Below are 17936 nucleotides of genomic sequence, written 5' to 3'. Positions count from 1 at the left end.
TTTAACAACATCTTTCAAATGTCTACTGATAATTGCATTAATTTGGAAGAGATGCTGCTACTGGACAGCTTTCTAATATAGTCAGTAGATGATTAATAGTTATCTCAGTTTTTCATCTTGCCTTCCAGCATTCTTTATTAACTCTGAAGAGTTTTTAATCTGTATAGTGATGCTTAAAGCAAGTCCAAATTATTTCAAAATAGATATAAAAAAATTAAAATACTTATTTTGTGATACTTCCAGTATACCTATACAAAATCAGCAAGCTGATATGTCTCTTATTGCTAAAAGTAATGTTTTGATTGTGTTTCTAAGCCAGAACTATGATGTTAACGAAGAAAACATGATACAACCTATTTCAAGAAAACTTAATTGTCTCATGAAGCTTCTAGTTACTCAGTTTGTACATCTCAGAAGTAAATACTGGATTAAAAACTGGGCAGAGTTTCAGTAAGGGTACTGTTAAATACTCATGTCTGATACTGTCAGGTTTGGAGAAAAATACTTATGTAAATAAATGGGCAAATTACAAATATTATAAAGACAAATAGTGTTTGGCAGGTTGTGGTAAATCTTCACTTCTGCAATTTGCCAGCACGCTCGTTTTATCTCAGTGTTTTGGGTTTTTTTTTTTTATACTCCATTTCTGCAGATTTTCATTGTGTTTATAGCCTATTTGTATGGTAGATGCTTTCAGGCTTTTTTCTTTACATGTTGAGTAACTTCTACAACTCTGAAATTTAGTATCTTACATAGCACTAACTATTGGGATCTTTCTGCCCCTCTCCTCCCTCCCTCCCTCCCCTTGTCCCAGGGTTCAGGGCTGTGTTTGTTTATTCAGTTCTCTGCTGCCTTTTACCTTGTCCTCTGATTGGGAAAAAAAACCAAACCATACAACAAAGCAACCAAACAACACAAAACCCAAACAAAACTAAAAAGTCAAACAAAACAACAAAAGGAGAAAAATTAAATGTAGTCAGTTATTTCAGATTCAGGTAACTGAGTAAAATAATCAACATTCTTCTGTGTCACTCTGTTAAATACAAGGAAAATTATACTTGAGCACAAGGGGAGGAGTGGGTGGTAATGTGAAAATCATGACTATTTATGAGCTTGGCTGTAATGGCCAAATATCCAAAACCATCATAGCTGTTTCAACTGGTGATCAGTCCTGGTGTTGCTATGGGTGTTAACTAAGGAGAATTTTGTTCCTGTATTAAATTTTTGGCTCTTTGGTCATCTCAAGGAACTTAAGCCTGCCTCTTCTGTTCCTACTGCTTCAGCTTCATTCAAAAACAACTTCAGAGGTTAACCCTCAGTTACTCCTCTTTAGTACCACCTGCTTCTCAGTTGATCAGTACGGGGACAGATCTGTTTCCAGCAACATATTGGGATGAGGAACGTCAGATCCAGATATAGGCCATTTGGGAGGGATGAGAGATATAAGACAGGGTCCTGAAAAATGGGCAGGAAAGAAAAATAACAAAGGAAGGAGAACTAAGAAGACGGCAACCAGAGGATACAGACGGAAGGAGCAAGAAATAAGGTAGGACTTGGAAACTGGGTGTGGGATTAAGGGAAAATGAATCACTAAAAAGAATTGAAGGACATTATTAAAAATAAGAAGCTACCAAAGGAGGGTATAGGAAAGGCAATAACCATACAGAAAGTCTGGGTGGGGAGATTCATATCACATGACATATTTAAATTAAAAGCCTTAGACCTCCCTCTAGCTCTGTAATGTTTAATCCTACAAAAGATTAATGTTATATTATCCTGTCTAATGACCTGTGATGTGAGAGGAAGAAAAGCTGTCACACTGTAGCATGACATGATAGTTAGAAATAATAGCAATAAAAAGGAATTAAATTAACTGGGAAGGATATGGAGAAATGTTAGTAGTGAATATCACTGATAAAGTGTTAGCATGATTTATAAAACAGTGTCCTATTAAGAAACTATTTTTCAGAATTGCAGTACCAATTAACTCTTCTATGTTTCTTTCCCTTCTTCCTTTAATTATTAAAATCTGTCTTTTTAGTAAAAAAAAAATATTAGTTATTTCATACGGAGTCATTTTTCTCCCCATAGAGGAATATCGCTTAGATAAAATTAGTGATATGTTTTCAAAGATGTTTTATCTGGCTGTTAAAGGTCTCCAGGCTCTGGGGTTTTTTAACCTTTCTCTTTTCTTTTTTTTTTCTTTTTTTCTTTTTTTTTTTTTTTTTCCTTTCTTTCTCTGAAGGACTGAACTGATCTTTTACATTCATATTTGCTGCTTCCATTTAATAAAAATTTTAAGCTGTGCCCTTTCCATGGACCCCTTTAAGAACTGTCCTTGCCAATCTGTATGTCATTGAGTTTTGTATCTTAAATGTGTAGCTTTTTTACAGTTGTCTTCATGGTCCATTACTCATAAGTTTTAATGCAAACCCCACCTACGTTTCTGTTAAGAAATCTATTGTGTGTGAGTTCTAATAGTGCATTATAAAGTGAGAAATAAACAAACAGGCCTTCCTTTCTACTTCCCCTATTGCAATCTGTTCAGTATGTGCAGCCCATTTAGCGAGTAGATACAGATTAGCTTTATTTATTGCTTCATCCCAAGATTGTAGATCAGTAAACATTTGTTGTAAAGGAGAACCTAAGATCAAAGGAGACCCTTTAATAACCTTGTTGGATATTTCAATAACTGAAGCTTCCTTCAAGGAAGCTTGGTGTTCTCCTGCAAGTCCTGGGGGAGGAAGGTGCTCAGTCTTTACTTCTGTTTCATATATGTGTTTACATGGTATTCCAGTGCTTCAGTTGAAGCACCCCTATTGTGTAATGTCTATCCATTCAGTTTTTTAACTCTATACTGCACAGCTTTTACTTTCTAAAAATACACTTATACTTTATAATTTTGTCAGATTTCTGTTATGCTGGCTGAGCACACTGTCTTCATTTGCTGTCACTTCTAATCAGTCCTAAATTTCAACAGTCCTCATTTTCTTGCACATCATTTATCATCCAAAACTTTCTAAATCTTCTGTTGCAGAACAGCTCTGGTCTTTGTATGCTGCAGTATGGTAAATGGGCATGTAAGACATTTTGTGTCTTGCTGTATTTACTATCTTTTTTGCTTTAATGCATCCTGATCCAAATATTGTTTGAAATAGTTCCTAACATTGGCTGGATGAAGGATTTATGTTAGTGAACATAATGTCTGTTGTTTCTCCTGTATATCAGCCAAACTATTTTCTGGTTAATTTTGAGTATTTTCATGTTTACAGGTGTTGGTGTGTTAAACAATTTATTGTATGCAGTAGGTGGTCATGATGGTCCTTTGGTAAGAAAAAGTGTTGAAGTGTTTGATCCCCTTGCCAGTACGTGGAAGCAGGTTGCAGACATGAACATGTGCAGAAGGAATGCAGGTATACACAACCATTACTTTAAAATGGTGGTTATGTAATTTGTTGTAAACTGCATGTTCCTGGATTTCTGCTGCTTTCATAATGTGGCGGCATAGAAAACCATGCACTTGTGGGGTCAACAAGCCAGCTGCTAATTTTCATATTGATTTCCTGCCTTTTTTTCAGGTGTTTGTGCTGTAAACGGTCTCCTGTACGTAGTTGGAGGAGATGATGGTTCCTGTAATTTATCAACAGTGGAGTATTATAATCCAACAACTGATAAATGGACAGTTGTGTCATCCTGTATGAGTACAGGAAGGAGCTATGCAGGTAACATCTATAGATATTTTTTGACAGACTTTTTACACTGTAACAGCTAGGATAAGAAATTTGACAATGGAATGGCATTTAACAAGTCCAAGTGCCGGGTGCTGCACTTTGGCCACGGCAATCCCATGCGGAGCTACAGGCTAGGGTCAGAGTGGCTGGAGAGCTCCCAAACAGAGAGGGATCTGGGGGTGCTGATTGACAGCTGCCTAAACATGAGCCAGCAGTGTGCCCAGGTGGCCAAGAAGGCCAATGGCATCCTGGCCTGCATTAGGAATAGTGTGGCCAGCAGGAGCAGGGAAGTCATTGTGCCCCTGTACTCTGCATTGGTTAGGCCGCACCTTGAGGACTGTGTCCAGTTCTGGGCCCCTCAGTTTAAGAAGGACATCGAGACACTTGAATATGTCCAGAGAAGGGCAACAAGGCTGGTGAGAGGCCTCGAGCACAAGCCCTATGAGGAGAGGCTGAGGGAGCTGGGATTGTTTAGCCTGGAGAAGAGGAGGCTCAGGGGTGACCTCATTGCCCTCTACAACTACCTGAAAGGTGGTTGTAGCCAGGAAGGGGGGGTTGGTTTCTTCTCTCAGGCAACCAGCACCAGAACAAGGGGACACAGTCTCAAGCTGCACCAGGGGAGGTTTAGACTCGAGGTGAGGAGAAAGTTCTTCACCGAGTGAGTCATTCGTCATTGGAATGGGCTGCCCAGGGAGGTGGTGGAGTCACCATCCCTGGAGGCGTTCAAGAGGAGATTGGACATGGCACTTGATGCCATGGTCTAGTCATGAGGTCTGTGTTGATAGGTTGGACTTGATGATTCTCAAGGTCTCTTCCAACCTTAGTTATACTGTGATACTGTGATACAAAGCACCTAAAAGTTAGTCTAAGTAAAACCCAAGATACTAGAATGGGTATGAAAATGCCAATGCTACATATTGAATAATGGCTTCAAACAATCAGTCACTACAAGGGAAACAATAGTATTAAACTATATTCAAGAAGGATTAGCATGTAATGTAAAGATGATTGTGGTATGACCAGACTTTTTCTTAAAAAGAGATTTGCATCTTTACCTATGCAGGTCCAATTCTGAAGGTATTTGGAGTCTGATATTTAGAAAATAAGACCTGTTTCAGCAATCTTTTTTGTCCATGACTGTACTTTTTCAGCTGAATGTTAAGGTTATATTTCCCTGATAATAAAATTAAACTTCAGTAACAGCAATTTTTCCCAGAACTTTGCACTGATTCGGACAACTTTTGTCAGAGAAAAATTAGAAGAAAATATCACAGTATCACAGTGTAACTTAGGTTGGAAAGGATCATCGAATCTAACCTATCAACACAGACCCCATGACTAGACCATGGCACCAAGTGCCACATCCAATCTCCTCTTGAACGCCTCCAGGGATGGTGACTCCACCACCTCCCTGGGCAACCCGTTCCAATGACGAATGACTCGCTCGGTGAAGAACCTGCTGATTGCCTGGGAGAAGAGACCAACCCCTTCCTGGCCACAACCACCCCTCAGGTAGTTGTAGAGGGCAGTGAGGTCACCCCTGAGCCTCCTCTTCTCCAGGCTAAACAATCCCAGCTCCCTCAGCCTCTCCTCATAGGGCTTGTGTTCAAGGCCTCTCACCAGCCTTGTTGCCCTTCTCTGAACAATGATGCAGGCTGTGCTGGGTTACACCATCCTGGGGTTGGGTTACAATAGCCCTGCCTCCCCCAGGGGACAGAAGAAACCTAATCCAGGTGGACATGGTTTCTCCCTCCTGGGAGGAGGGGTACCCCAGGCCTAAATTGGTCTGTTCCACTCCCCCTTCCTATCCAGCAAGACTATAAAGGGGAGATGGTGGCAGCCATGTCCCTTTTGCTCCTGCCTCACCTGTTTGAAAGGACCCACTGCTGCTGCCAGCCTCCTTGTTCCACCATGTGGCTGGGCCTGATTTTCTCCCTGCTGCATCCACACTTCCCTAAAGGACTGAAATCCACATATGAGAGAGATACAAGGCCATCCAAATTTGGTCTTGTATATTCTCCTATTCATCTTTATTCCTTACCCTTGCAAATCTCCCCGTTACTGCTATGTATATATTTTGTTAAAAAAAAATAATTTACTTCTCCTACTTCCAAACCAACTCCAGATTATTTTTTTTGGTAGATGAAACTCCAGTTAAGGCTTAAACCACCACACAGGCACACATTATTTTGATGTTATTCTAGCATAACACAATTGTAACATTATTATATCAAAACTTTATTTTCATATTAATTTTTCAAAAATACTAAAGACTACTTTTTTCTCATGTACTCTAGGTGTTACAGTTATTGACAAACCATTATGATCAGGAAAAGGATTTCCAACTTGATTATGCACTAGAAGCAGTCTTCAACAAGTATATTTGAAGTGACTGAGAATCTACGCACTTCTCTACTTGTAGCTGCACCTTGAGTCACAGTGGAAGATGTGACTGTCTACAATTACAGATGACAGACGATGAAGATTACTCTAGGTAGAAGCAACGTGTAGGATTATTCTGCAGTTGAGCAGAAGCTGATTGAATTTTTGGAGTCTAGTGGACCTTTTTTTTAATTGCAAGACCTTGAAAAAAAAAAAAGCCACTTTCATAAGGACCAACTTATGTCAGTTGTGACTGAGAAATGGATTGTCAGTGAAGAATGGTGTGTATTCTGGTGAAAGTAAATTTTTGTCTTATTTTTTCCAGAGACTAATAAATATATTTAAAGAAATGAACCGTCGATCTTCATAGTAGGTATCGAATCCCACATCAGTAATTCATGCTGGCATGGGGTAACTTTGTTTCCTTTTATAAAACTTTTGTTACATAACTATACTAGGTGCATATGTCTGTGTGAGCAACTGAATTCTTCAAAACTGATTTTACTATTTATAATTTGGCACAGTACTTTGAATATGTCAGTACTATGTTGTAAAACAGAGTTGTATTTTTTGATATGTAACAATGCTTAACACTACTAATTCCCACTGAAGGAGATCAGAGATGGTGTAACACTTACTGAACAAGTGTAATTTCAAGATCTTTTTAATAAAAATGTTGTCTGTTTTTTTTTTTTTCCTGTTCCAATTTTGGTTGCATTTAGATGTTACTTCTTTCTTACCTTTTTATCCAAAAATTGGCATGAAAATAACTGAAAATTTATAATGAATGTATGAAATTGCATTGAACTTGCATGGTACTAAGGCCTCTTTATGCGTGTAACCTTAGCTTCTGTTAGCTAATATCTGAATATACTGTATGTGGCCATGCTTATAAAGCAGCTTATTTTTATTCACTCTTGGATGGCCTCCTTTTAACATGACCAAAGTTCCTGTCATATTTGAGGCATTTTCTTCAAATAAAAGTTTGTATATGGTTTCCTACTGCAAATAAGTCGCTTAAAATTTGTGTTTCCCAATACAGGTGTCAAGCCAATTAATATTGGCATCAGTCACAATAATTTTTGGGGGGAGGGTGGGGAAGGTGGTGTTCTAAAGATCTGAATGCAAGCAAATCAAAAAGAATTATTGAAGTTCATCAATTTTTAATAGAATTATCACTGGTTTGCTACAGCTCCGTTTCTGAAGGCTTTGGTTTTCAATGAAATTTGGGTAGGCACCATTTCCAAGTTTACTGAACAATTTGAGATGTGAAATTAATATACAAGTTGAGAACAGTGGTGTGTTTTTTGGGTACGTGCTGAAATTAAATAGATGGTTGCGTTTTAATGTGGACATTGTATGACACAGTGGGTTGAGTTAGCAGATTTCACTAGAAACCTTTGACTTACAAATTTATATTTGTGTATTTAGAATTTTTGTATATATATTTGTATATATAGAATTTTCCTTGCATGACACCAAACGCCGTGAATGGGGTTCTGGTCCATCATTACCCTGTCCTACCCTTGTATTTCAGTCCATTTATTTACTTAAGCAAGGAAGCCTGTGTGTATGCTTTACGGACGCCAGTCTCCCCGTCTGCCGCCTCGCTCTGCAGGCCGGGGCTGCGCACAAACGCCAGTGCCGCGCCTCCCCAGGAAAAGGTGGCGAGTCAGAGCGCAGCCCTGCCGTGCCATGGTGCGCCTGCGAAAGAGCCCACCAAGTCAAACGAAGCGTCAGGAGCATCGTGGATGGTGCTAACGGACAACGAGGACTCCTCTCGAGAACAGTCTTTTCCCTCGAACCAGCCACCGCCCCATGAGCTGCTCTCCGCCTCCCCGTCTCCCCCGGCGACATATTTCTCGGAACTTCTGCAGCCGGTTACGCCTATGAGCTGCCCTGTGGAGACGTGCGGCGAGCACCATGGGCAGAGCCCCACCCGCCTCTGCCCACCTGAGGTGCCAGTTCCTCCTCATCACGTCTTTGACGTCACCCGGCCTCTCTCCCGTCTCATTGGCCTCACACCGAAGTCTCACTATCCTCACTCCACCCCTTCAGCCAATCGGTGCGCGGGATTCGCAGCCCGTTCTGTCCCTCCTCACGCCTGACTCTTCGCCGGTGCCGTCAGCCAGCCAATGGGTGCTGTGACGGGCGTTGCTGCGTGACCAATGGGAGCGTACACTTGAAGAGCCGGCGGCCCCTGCGGTTGTTATTGCTACACTAGGTGCTGTCGCCGCTGCTGTATCTTGCCCCACGGCTTGAGGGGTCATCACTGGCATCAGGTGAGTGGGCTCACGGGGGAAGGTGGGGGGAGCGGGCGCGGCCTCACCCAGGGATACCCGTGCCGTTGTCGTGGTGTAGGCGCCTGGCCGGCTGTGGGGCTCGTCCCGGTGGCACCCGCGTACTGCGCTGCGGCGCGCCATGCGGGCTGCTCCCAGCGGCGGGCTGGCAGTGAGTGGGTGCCCGCGGCCGGGCGGCTCCCTAGGTAGCCCCTGAGCGGCCGTCATTGTCGTGCGTGTGCGCGGCGTGTGGCAAGGTCTTTCCGCTTCCTCGCAGGGTCCTCGCACGGGCTGGGCTGGACTGGACATTCCGGACGAACCTGATAAGCGCAGCCTGGCCTCTGCTTCCGTGGCTATCCGGCTCCTTATTCCGGAGGGTAAGCAGTCTTATCTGGGTATTGGCTCAGGAGCTCGGATTTAAGCTTTTTTGGCATCTTCTATAATGAGTTTGCCATTAATAAAATGTTACCAATTGTTTCGTATTTGCTGTTAATAAGAAACGTGCCCTTGCTAGGAAAAGAAATTGATATCTGACATTGCTGGATATTGAGCTTAGTGCGTTATGTATGTTGGACCTAGTCTGAGTGTATTAGCTGTGGCCTAGCCGATGTTCTCTGGCCTGTAAGTGGGAGATAGACCTGTTAGAGGGGATCCACCAAAATGGTCAGAGGGCACATCACCCTATGTGAGGGAGGCTGAGAGAGTTGGAGTTATTTGCCTGAAGATATGGAGGCTCCAGGAACACCTTGGAGCAGTGTTTCAGTATAGTGAAGGAGGCTTATAAGAAAGATGGAGAACAACTTTTTTCCAAGACCTGTAGTGGCCACACACGGGGCAATGGTTTTCAACAACAAAAAGTAGGTTTAAACTGGGCGTAAGGATGATGTGTTTTAGAATGAGAGTGGTGAGATGCTGGAACAGATTGCCCAGAGAAGCTGTGGATGCCCCATCATGGGATGTGTTCAAGGTAAGGTTGAACAGGGTTTTGACCAACATGACCTAGTGAGAAACATCCCTGCTCATCACAGTGAGTTCAAAATAGACTTTTAAAGGCCCTTTCAAACCCAAACCAAGGAGCAGTCTAGTCTGTGGAAATGGCAGAAGTTCAGAGCATATGTGGGAATGCTGCTTCTATGCTTTTGGGAGCTGTGGTGAAAATGCCATTACTTATGGAGAGGTGAATTGCCTCAAGCCACCTGTAGTCTAAAGGCAGTCTGCTCTGTTGATGTAGTTTGCATGGATTCTGGCTCTCAGCTACGAAAAAACATGAGGTTGGATGATCAAGAGATCATAATTTAATTTCTAAATCTAATTTGAACCTTTCTGTGCTTTTAGAACAGAATACCATTATCTTGGAAAAAAAATTAAATAAAATGGGGTAATAAGTAATATTTCTTTATCCTTTTGCTCTCTTGAACTAATCTTAAAGCTTGAAAGCTGATTGCCTCTTAAATCAGTTTTAAGCTTTGTTTTTTTACACTGTTCTGTAGAAATAGACTCTGTCTTTATGCTATGGTTACTTTAAAATTAGGTAATGACTAAGATAAATAATGTAGATTGTTTTCTGAGAATTAACTGTTGTTTATTCAATTTTCTCCAAATTCACAGGTTGCTTGGACAGCTGTAGAAGAACTGTGCTTGTGATGATTTATGTTTGAACAATGGCTATGAACGACAGTGTTAATATCTTGAACTCTGCTTATCTGGCAGTAGAATATATAGACTCTTTCTTGCCTGACAATCCCCTGCAGCAGCCATTTAAAAATGCCTGGAATTACATGCTGGATAACTACACCAAGTTCCAAATTGCAACTTGGGGATCACTTCTAGTTCATGAAGTTTCATACTTCTTGCTCTGTTTGCCTGGATTTATTTTTCAGTTTATACCCTACATGCAAAAATATAAAATTCAGCAGGTAAGATGAAATTGTCAGCTGTACACTTCCTCATCTGTCTTTGAACATATAACTGCAATATCCTAGTTTCCATTTTGTATGATCTATATTCCTGTATCACTCAAATATCTTGGAAGTGAGAGAGCAAAACTGCAATGTGTGTAGGGCAGAAAAAGAAATTGAGTGGTTTTGTTTGGTTGTTTCCCCTGAGGGGGCAGACAGAGGTCTGGATTTTTCTTTCCACCATGGTGGTTTAGAGAAAAAAGGGTATGTTAGTGAAGTTATATATATTTAGTTTATATAGCTGCAGGGGAAAGCGTAAAAGAGTCATAGCATCTGGTATAGAAGTATATCATAGTATTTTAAAAGAATTACCTGGTATGCTTAGTTAATAGCAAGTGTCTCTTTCAAAGTACCTCCATGCACTCCCTCTTGAAAGGATTTTGAAATACTGCCACAATGGAGAAAGCCTGGCATGACCTGCATACTCCCAATGGGTAGTAAAGATACGTCCAGTATCTAAAGATGATTATTTTCCTTCAGCTAATTGTAATATGAATCGCAAACTTATTACACTAGTTTCTGAAATTGCTACAGTAATCAGTAAAATGTTTCCCTGCAAAAGCTGAATGTTTTCAAGGCAACTTATTTGTTGACAAGCTTACATCTTCAGCTTCTCTTTGTATTATTTCAACTACGGAAATACATTCTGTAGCGTGAAGAAAAGAAGCAAACTTATATTTGTGTTAAACTGTTGAACTTGAAATGTTCTTACTAATTACAAACACTGAAAAAGAATAGTTTGGGGTGACTGGCAAAGACAACTTATGTTAAGAGAGACTTACTTTCTATTTTCTAGAAAGCTAGTTTAGAAAAGCGAGTTTTTTGTGGAATTAGTCCAACTCCAGTTAATCTGTCATTGGAGGGCTTGCTGTCTGTCTTCCAAGGTGAAGTGAAACTGCTTCCAAGGTGAAGTGAAACTGCCTCCAAAGTAATTTTGCAGCACTTCAGCTGTGTGGTAATCATGATATGTAACAAAACCAATTCTCTTGCTTCTTTGTAGGATAAACCAGAAACATGGGAAAAGCAGTGGAAGTGTTTCAAAACACTTCTCTTCAATCACTTTTTCATTCAGCTTCCTCTGATTTGTGGCACCTATTACTTCACAGAATATTTTAACATCCCCTATGAGTGGGAAGCGATGCCTAGATGGTAGGTAGATTTTTCTCATATGTTGATGCGGAGTTAAGCAAGGCTGGATGCAGAATATTTAACAAATCAGTGTCGTTAATGCTAAATGCAATAATTTTTTTGGTAATGTAAACTGTTCAGTAATCTTGCTTCTCTTCATGCTTATCTGTAATAAGAGATAATTAGAGCTTTCTATTTAATTTTATTTTAATGACCCCCAAATTGTTCTGATGCTCAGAAGAAGGGGGAATTAGGAGGAAGTTTATTTGAAGTGAAGCAAGGTTCTTGATGCCATTTTGGAATGCTATTTTCTGACTAGTTTAGATAGCTGATGTAGCTCTACGTTTTTAACACCTGGGACTCACTCAGTCTCTGAATGTTCTCTATAGACTGCTTCTGTAATGTTTTAAAAACAGCTTGTTATACTGCATGCTAACTCACTTCAGGATATCAAAAGATGAGCTGATCAGCAGAATAGCCCCTGTAACTGATAATTCATATTTTTAGTATGGTAAAAAGGTAGTACCAGTGCACTGTTATTCAGTCAGTAATAGATATAAACATTTTCCACCCTAACTAGCATATAAAGTATTTTCTCTTTCAAGAGTGTATGTCTGTCAGTATATTCTTTAACTAATAGCTCTTCTGCTTTTTCAAGGTATGTTCTGGTTGCCCAGTGTTTTGGATGTGCAGTGATTGAGGATGCCTGGCACTATTTCCTGCACAGACTGCTGCATCACAAGAGAATATACAAGTATATCCATAAGGTTCACCATGAGTTTGTTGTATGTATTTCTCAATTTTATTTTTGTATACTTTTTAGTACATACAGTTTCATCCAACTTACTTAAATGCCTCATTTGAAAGACTTCACAATTTCACATCCCTCTAACAGATTGATGTATTTTCTTGAGCTCTTTGTCAAGAATACTGTAAAATCCATTTTAATTTTATTTCATTTAATGGGAATGAAAGATTGCACTCTTGTTGAGGTTTGATCATCTCTGTTGAGCTAAGTGAAGCAGACTTTAAAAAGTGTATTTATAGGTCTCATTATTAGGGGAGGGGAAACGGTAGATTTCTGGGTTTGATAGTTTAACTTTACCACCTAGGGTGTTGCCCGGAGCATACTAATCCATAGAGCATGATCCTGACAGATGACTCTGACGTGGCCTGGGTGTGTGCAGCATACTTGGTTCAGGAAAGGATTATAGCTTTGGATATAGGCCTCTGGAAGCAGTATGACCAGTTGTGTGATACTGCATCAAGAGCACAGTGTAGTACAGAGGTATGGTGTGTGGCTGGCTCTGCGTTTGTCAGTTGGAGCTGACGAGGTAATGAGCCGTGATTGACTGGAGGTGGCACTGTTCTCAGCCCCGCAGGATCCAGCAGCGTTTACGCCTTGGCGTGAGATAGCTGCCTTTAGATGGCAGTATCTCGGGATCACAGACCTCAGTGCTACCGTATTTAAGCACTATGCCTGCGGTAAACTGCAAGCTTCTGAGCCGGGGTGGTTTATACAAGCTGTCAATAATGGGGAAGCCTAGTATCCATTGATGCATGTTTATGTATCTACATCGGAGCAGCAGCTGCTGTTTTCCTCTTGTTCTTGCCAGTCCTTTGGGTCTCTAGCAGGAGCAGCTTCTGACAATTATTCTTGAGAGTGCTTTATGCAGAAGTTTATGCAGAAGTGATCTATAGGCTGTTGGCTCTTTCACTAAACATTTTCCTTGATGGTAAAATGTGGCGATTTAAAAGTCACACTTAAGCCAAAGTTGACTTGATTTTATTTTATGATAATTGAACTTTTGAACTTCAGCATTAAAAGTTTTTTAAACTCATGTCTTTATATGCTCTTCCTCTTTTGAAAATTCTCAGGAATGATTTGTGTGTGTGTATACCTGTGTAATGGGAAAAAAATGTTTTCTCTCAGTCTCAAAATAACATCTGAGAAGTATGAACTTATTTTTTTAAATCCTCAAAGACGAGGGGTTTAAAATTTACTTATTTATTTTTATATTCTAAGTGAATCCTGATTCTGTCTTTGGTCTTTCTCTTACTTCTAAGACTGGATATATAGCAAAGCTGATAGGAACTTGCCAAACAGTTTAATATTCATTAAATAACTCCTTGGCCTGGGATAATGTAAACATAAGTAAAAGTTTCCAACTTCTAACTTGTAGCAAAGTGTTTGCAATGGCTGACAGAACAGTAATACTTATGACCCAAGAATACTGTTTTCGCAGCAAGGAGCAGAACATCTGTTAGAAGGCCCTTGCTCAGCCATACTATTTCTTTGCCCACAACATCACTCTGTTTGTTCTGTTGTAGTCTTGTGGGATAATGGGGAGGGGAGAGTACCACAAAATGGTCATTCTGATTTGGGGGTTATATAAAACTGAAAATGTCTGTTATCTCTTTCTAGTCTCCATTTGGAATGCAAGCAGAATATGCACATCCTCTGGAAACACTTATCCTTGGAGCTGGGTTTTTTATTGGAATTGTTGTTTTCTGTAACCATGTGGTTCTTCTGTGGGCATGGGTGATATGTCGCTTGATGGAAACCATTGATGTACACAGGTGAAATCCTTATTGCTTTTTAATTGTTTCTTTTTCACATCTCCCCTAAACTAGTCTCAGATTTACCCATCTGTTTCCCTAGATTTACCATTTATTTTGTACTGAAGTGCTTTTGTGTATCTTACAAAGAGTGACACAACCCGGGCAGTTACCACTGCTTTCTGTTTTAAGGTGGTGGTAATAGCAAAACTTGCTGATTAAAGGAGTGCAGACTATCAGGTAGAGAACCTCTGGAAGGGTTTTCATAAGCCAGGTGCCTCATTAGGATGTCTGGCTTTTGATATTTGGTGTACAAGTGATTCCCTGTATATTAGTACACCAAAAATCAGTTACAAAAGGCGGTATTCCAGATGAGTTCTTTCTGTTTAATAATGTGGTGGGTTGAAAATTTGCCCCCAACATTAAATTAGCCAGACCAGCTCAGCTGTAAGCAAATGAAAGCTGTATTTACAAGCAAAACTACAATCTACAATTAAATTAAATGAATATGTACAAAATATACAGTATTTACAGATATTTACAATTGATAAACAGCACAAGAATCCCCTGGCCAAGGACCAGGGGAAGCTACTAGCTTCTCACTCCCTTGCCTCCCCCTTAGACCCCTGTATAAAAGGGACAAGAGAAAGGAGCAGAAAAGTTAGACATAGCAAAAACTATGCAGCCAAGGTCAAGCAGAGGCAAGTTAGTATCTCCCAGCCTCAGGAAGTGAGAAGAGAGAGAGATTGTTTCAGTACAACTCGTTTTAGTCCCTTATCTCTTCCTTTTCCAATGGGATTGTTTAGAATTATCATTATTTTCCTTTTTACACCCAGTAGTGATTTCTTCTCATTTTTACTACTTTCTGTTCGAGATCTGTGAATTTTTTTTAAAAGGCATAGCCTAAAACTACTCCCATCCACCCCTTGTCACATATTTGTTTTTTGCTGGACAAGAGGATCTTTAGGCTATACATCCAGTGACTGTCTTTAAAATAAATAAATAGCTTTTATTTGTTTATGCCAAGGACAAAAGTTCTTATCTCTGTGACAGAACTGACTTTTTTCAAATTTGGCTTCAAAATGCTAGTGCAAATTCCAGTAGGCTTAGTTGGGTTCAGCTACAAATGAATAAGCTTTCCTGTGTTCAAGGGGAAAGGAACAGTGAAATGCTAGCATTGTACTTGAACTTGGATCTATAAATTTACTATGAAGCATAATAGTGTCTGGCAGTAAACTGTCAAGTGTTTTGGTAAAATATGAACTACTGAACATGAAGATACATACCATTGCTGCTTTAGTATTATATTGCTTGTAGAATGAGAAGTATGTGTTGTGACATATCTTAAAGTAATAGGTGCAAAATACCATTTTAGTTTGTCATCCACTTAAGGTGTTGATAGCGAATCACTTTGCACTCTTCCCACTAGGTGGTGGTAAGATGCTTTCCAGTACTAGTAAGGTAAAGAGTAAATCTCTCTGAAGCGTACTGTTCTGGTTTTAACATTGCTTTCATGGTGTATTTTGAATTTTATCTCTTTGAAGAATTTGCAGTAAAATGAAAATAGGAGTAGAAACATTACAATTGTAGTTGATTTGAGATGCTGCTTTATAAGCAGCTGACCTAAAAGACAGGGTTATTTCTTGTTCTTCCTTCCTAATGTGACTCTTAAGTTAGTTAAAACTGCTAAACCAGCAGGAAGCAAACCACTGTGATTTTCTTTTTTCTTTTTTTGGTTAGCTCATTTGCTTAATTTTTTTTTTGGTTGGTTGGTTTTTTGTTTGTGTGTGTATTGCTTAGTAAAGTGAGCTGAAAAGATTAGCAAGTGCCAAATACATTGTAGGATAGTTTACAGAGGCATTTGGCTAGGATAGAAGGAATAATTTTCCTATTAAGTCAGTATTAAACTAATTATCTCAAGGCCTTATAATATCAAAAACTCTTTTTATTGTCTAAAAATGACAAGTTAGGGTCTGTATTCTGTAATTTTATGTATGGGGAAATCTTCATTATAGCTGTTGTTTTTTGTTTGTTTTTCTCCCCTGCAGTGGCTATGATGTTCCACTGAACCCTCTTCATTTGGTGCCTTTCTATGCTGGTGCTCGTTTTCATGACTTCCATCACATGAACTTCATTGGCAATTACGCTTCAACCTTCACGTGGTGGGACAGAATCTTTGGTACAGACTCTCAATTCATTGCCTATAAAGAAAAAGAGAAGAAGCAACAACTCACAATGAAGAAGAAGGCTAACTAAATTTCCAGTGTAAAAATTGTGATGGTAATAGCAGTCAGCTTTTGCTTTTCTGTAAAGCAAAATAATGATTGGATGTTAAGCATAAATCTTGTTCCTTGGCTACTAAGTGGTAGGAAAAACCAGCTAATTACACTGCAGTATCTTCCTAATGGGAATGCTTTCTATTTTGTATGTAAGTACTGCGTATATTTTAACTACAGATTTAAAGATGATGGAAAAAAAAAGAAAACAAAGAAAACAAAGACAAAACCTGGGATGAGTTGTATGTATCTTTTTTTTTTAAAAAAAAAAGAAATACTTAAAAAATAAATAAATAAATTCAATTTTATCTTTAACGATGCCCACTTTGGATCTAGGTAGAATTATATATCTACACTGAAATTGGACTTAGGTTTTGTAAAATATATATTCTTAAATTTGTAATATCAAATAGAAGAACATATTAACTAGTATCAGCACTGTATTATTTAAATACTGGGTAAAAGTTGCTTAAAACCAAAACATCTGTTAATGGGAAGCTTGGACAGGCCTTTTGCACACTGGATAATGCAATCTGTTAATAACAGAACTCCTGGCTAACATGAGTTAGCACAGACATTCCTGGTATAGATTTATTATGTTATTTTAAATGACAGATAAAAAGAATAGAAGGTTTTCTTTGAAGAAACTTTTTTGCTGCTCTTTTGAAGTTGGTCTGTCAGTGTACTTGGCATTTACATTACATCCTCTGTTGTAATTTGCTGAACTGACTTGTTGCTATATTTGCACTTGTGACTGATGGAAATAAATGTGGTTTGGTTTGATGTGTGTCTCTCTACCTTTCATGTGTTTTTTTCAATACAAAGCAGTGATATAAACCACATAGGATACAGAATCTTCTGTTCATCTCTTTAATGAGGAAGCATTATTTCTTTTACTATGGTCTACAACAGCTCTATCTGTTAAACAGCACTGACAAATGGAAATAGAGAACATCTTGTAAATTCTGCTGGCTTGTGTTTGGAGGACCTGAATGCAGATCTATTCAGTGTAGTGACAACTTTCAGGCCATGTGTGTTCATTCTCCAGTTAAACTACAGCATTCACAAGCTAGAATCTTAACATCTACTACTTGAGTTGCATTAATAATAGAAGTAGTCTAGTATTGTTGAATCTATTCTAAACATCTATCTATTGCATAGGAAACAACAGTGCAAGTATTTAAGAAGAACTTAAACCCTTATAAAGATCTCTCACTTTGTATTTTAATGTCAGTTGCAATTCAGACTGCAAATATAACTTCATCTATCCTGTAAGTCCTTTAAAGGTGTGTGCAGTATTGTTCAAGACCACCTAAATATTCGTGTTGCTTCACATGCAGTCTGGTGCAATACTCAAAACAGGCACTGCTGTGGAAGTGCAGATCAGATCAGCCTTCTACCAAGAAACCAAAACAGAGTGATTGAGATGTGGAAGTGGTTCAAATTCTTCTGCATGTGCTTTGTAGAAGGTTTTACTTCTCTTATCGGTATTCCCATTGAAATTGAGTGGTCTTCCTCTTCCCTTACTTAAAGACTCCTTGAATCCATATGCACTGCCAGCCTTAAGTCTCCATATTGGAAGTGACCTCTTTAATCAGATTTCAAATATGGCCATTATCCTCT

At 39.3% G+C, this 17936-nt stretch overlaps 2 protein-coding genes across 7 annotated transcripts in view; both read left to right on the top strand.

Moving 5' to 3' along the window:
• Nucleotides 1-7125, top strand: part of KLHL2 (kelch like family member 2) — a 75195-nt gene extending 68070 nt beyond the window's left edge. For all 6 annotated transcript variants that reach the window (XM_068137151.1, XM_068137147.1, XM_068137149.1 and 3 more), the window contains 3 exons: nucleotides 3273-3413; nucleotides 3579-3722; nucleotides 6029-7125. In XM_068137151.1, coding sequence (XP_067993252.1) covers nucleotides 3273-3413; nucleotides 3579-3722; nucleotides 6029-6057 — 314 coding nt within the window. In that variant the 3' untranslated portion in view covers nucleotides 6058-7125. The remainder of the gene's footprint in view (nucleotides 1-3272; nucleotides 3414-3578; nucleotides 3723-6028) is intronic.
• A 1162-nt stretch (nucleotides 7126-8287) lies between these two features.
• MSMO1 (methylsterol monooxygenase 1) lies at nucleotides 8288-17096 on the top strand. Its single transcript, XM_068137152.1, has 7 exons — nucleotides 8288-8395; nucleotides 8670-8769; nucleotides 10001-10308; nucleotides 11351-11499; nucleotides 12137-12263; nucleotides 13904-14058; nucleotides 16086-17096. The coding sequence occupies exons 3-7, from the start codon at nucleotides 10054-10056 to the stop codon at nucleotides 16291-16293; spliced, it is 894 nt and encodes a 297-aa protein (XP_067993253.1). The 5' UTR covers nucleotides 8288-8395; nucleotides 8670-8769; nucleotides 10001-10053; the 3' UTR covers nucleotides 16294-17096.
• Nucleotides 17097-17936: the final 840 nt, after the last annotated feature.

The sequence above is a fragment of the Melanerpes formicivorus genome, unplaced genomic scaffold (assembly GCF_026170545.1).
Source record: "Melanerpes formicivorus ecotype bairdi unplaced genomic scaffold, bMelFor1.0.p_v2 SCAF_4, whole genome shotgun sequence".
In the NCBI taxonomy this organism is placed as follows: Eukaryota; Metazoa; Chordata; class Aves; order Piciformes; family Picidae; genus Melanerpes; species Melanerpes formicivorus.
The sequence above is the reverse complement of the archived record's forward strand: the minus strand, read 5'-3'. Positions and strand labels throughout refer to the sequence as shown.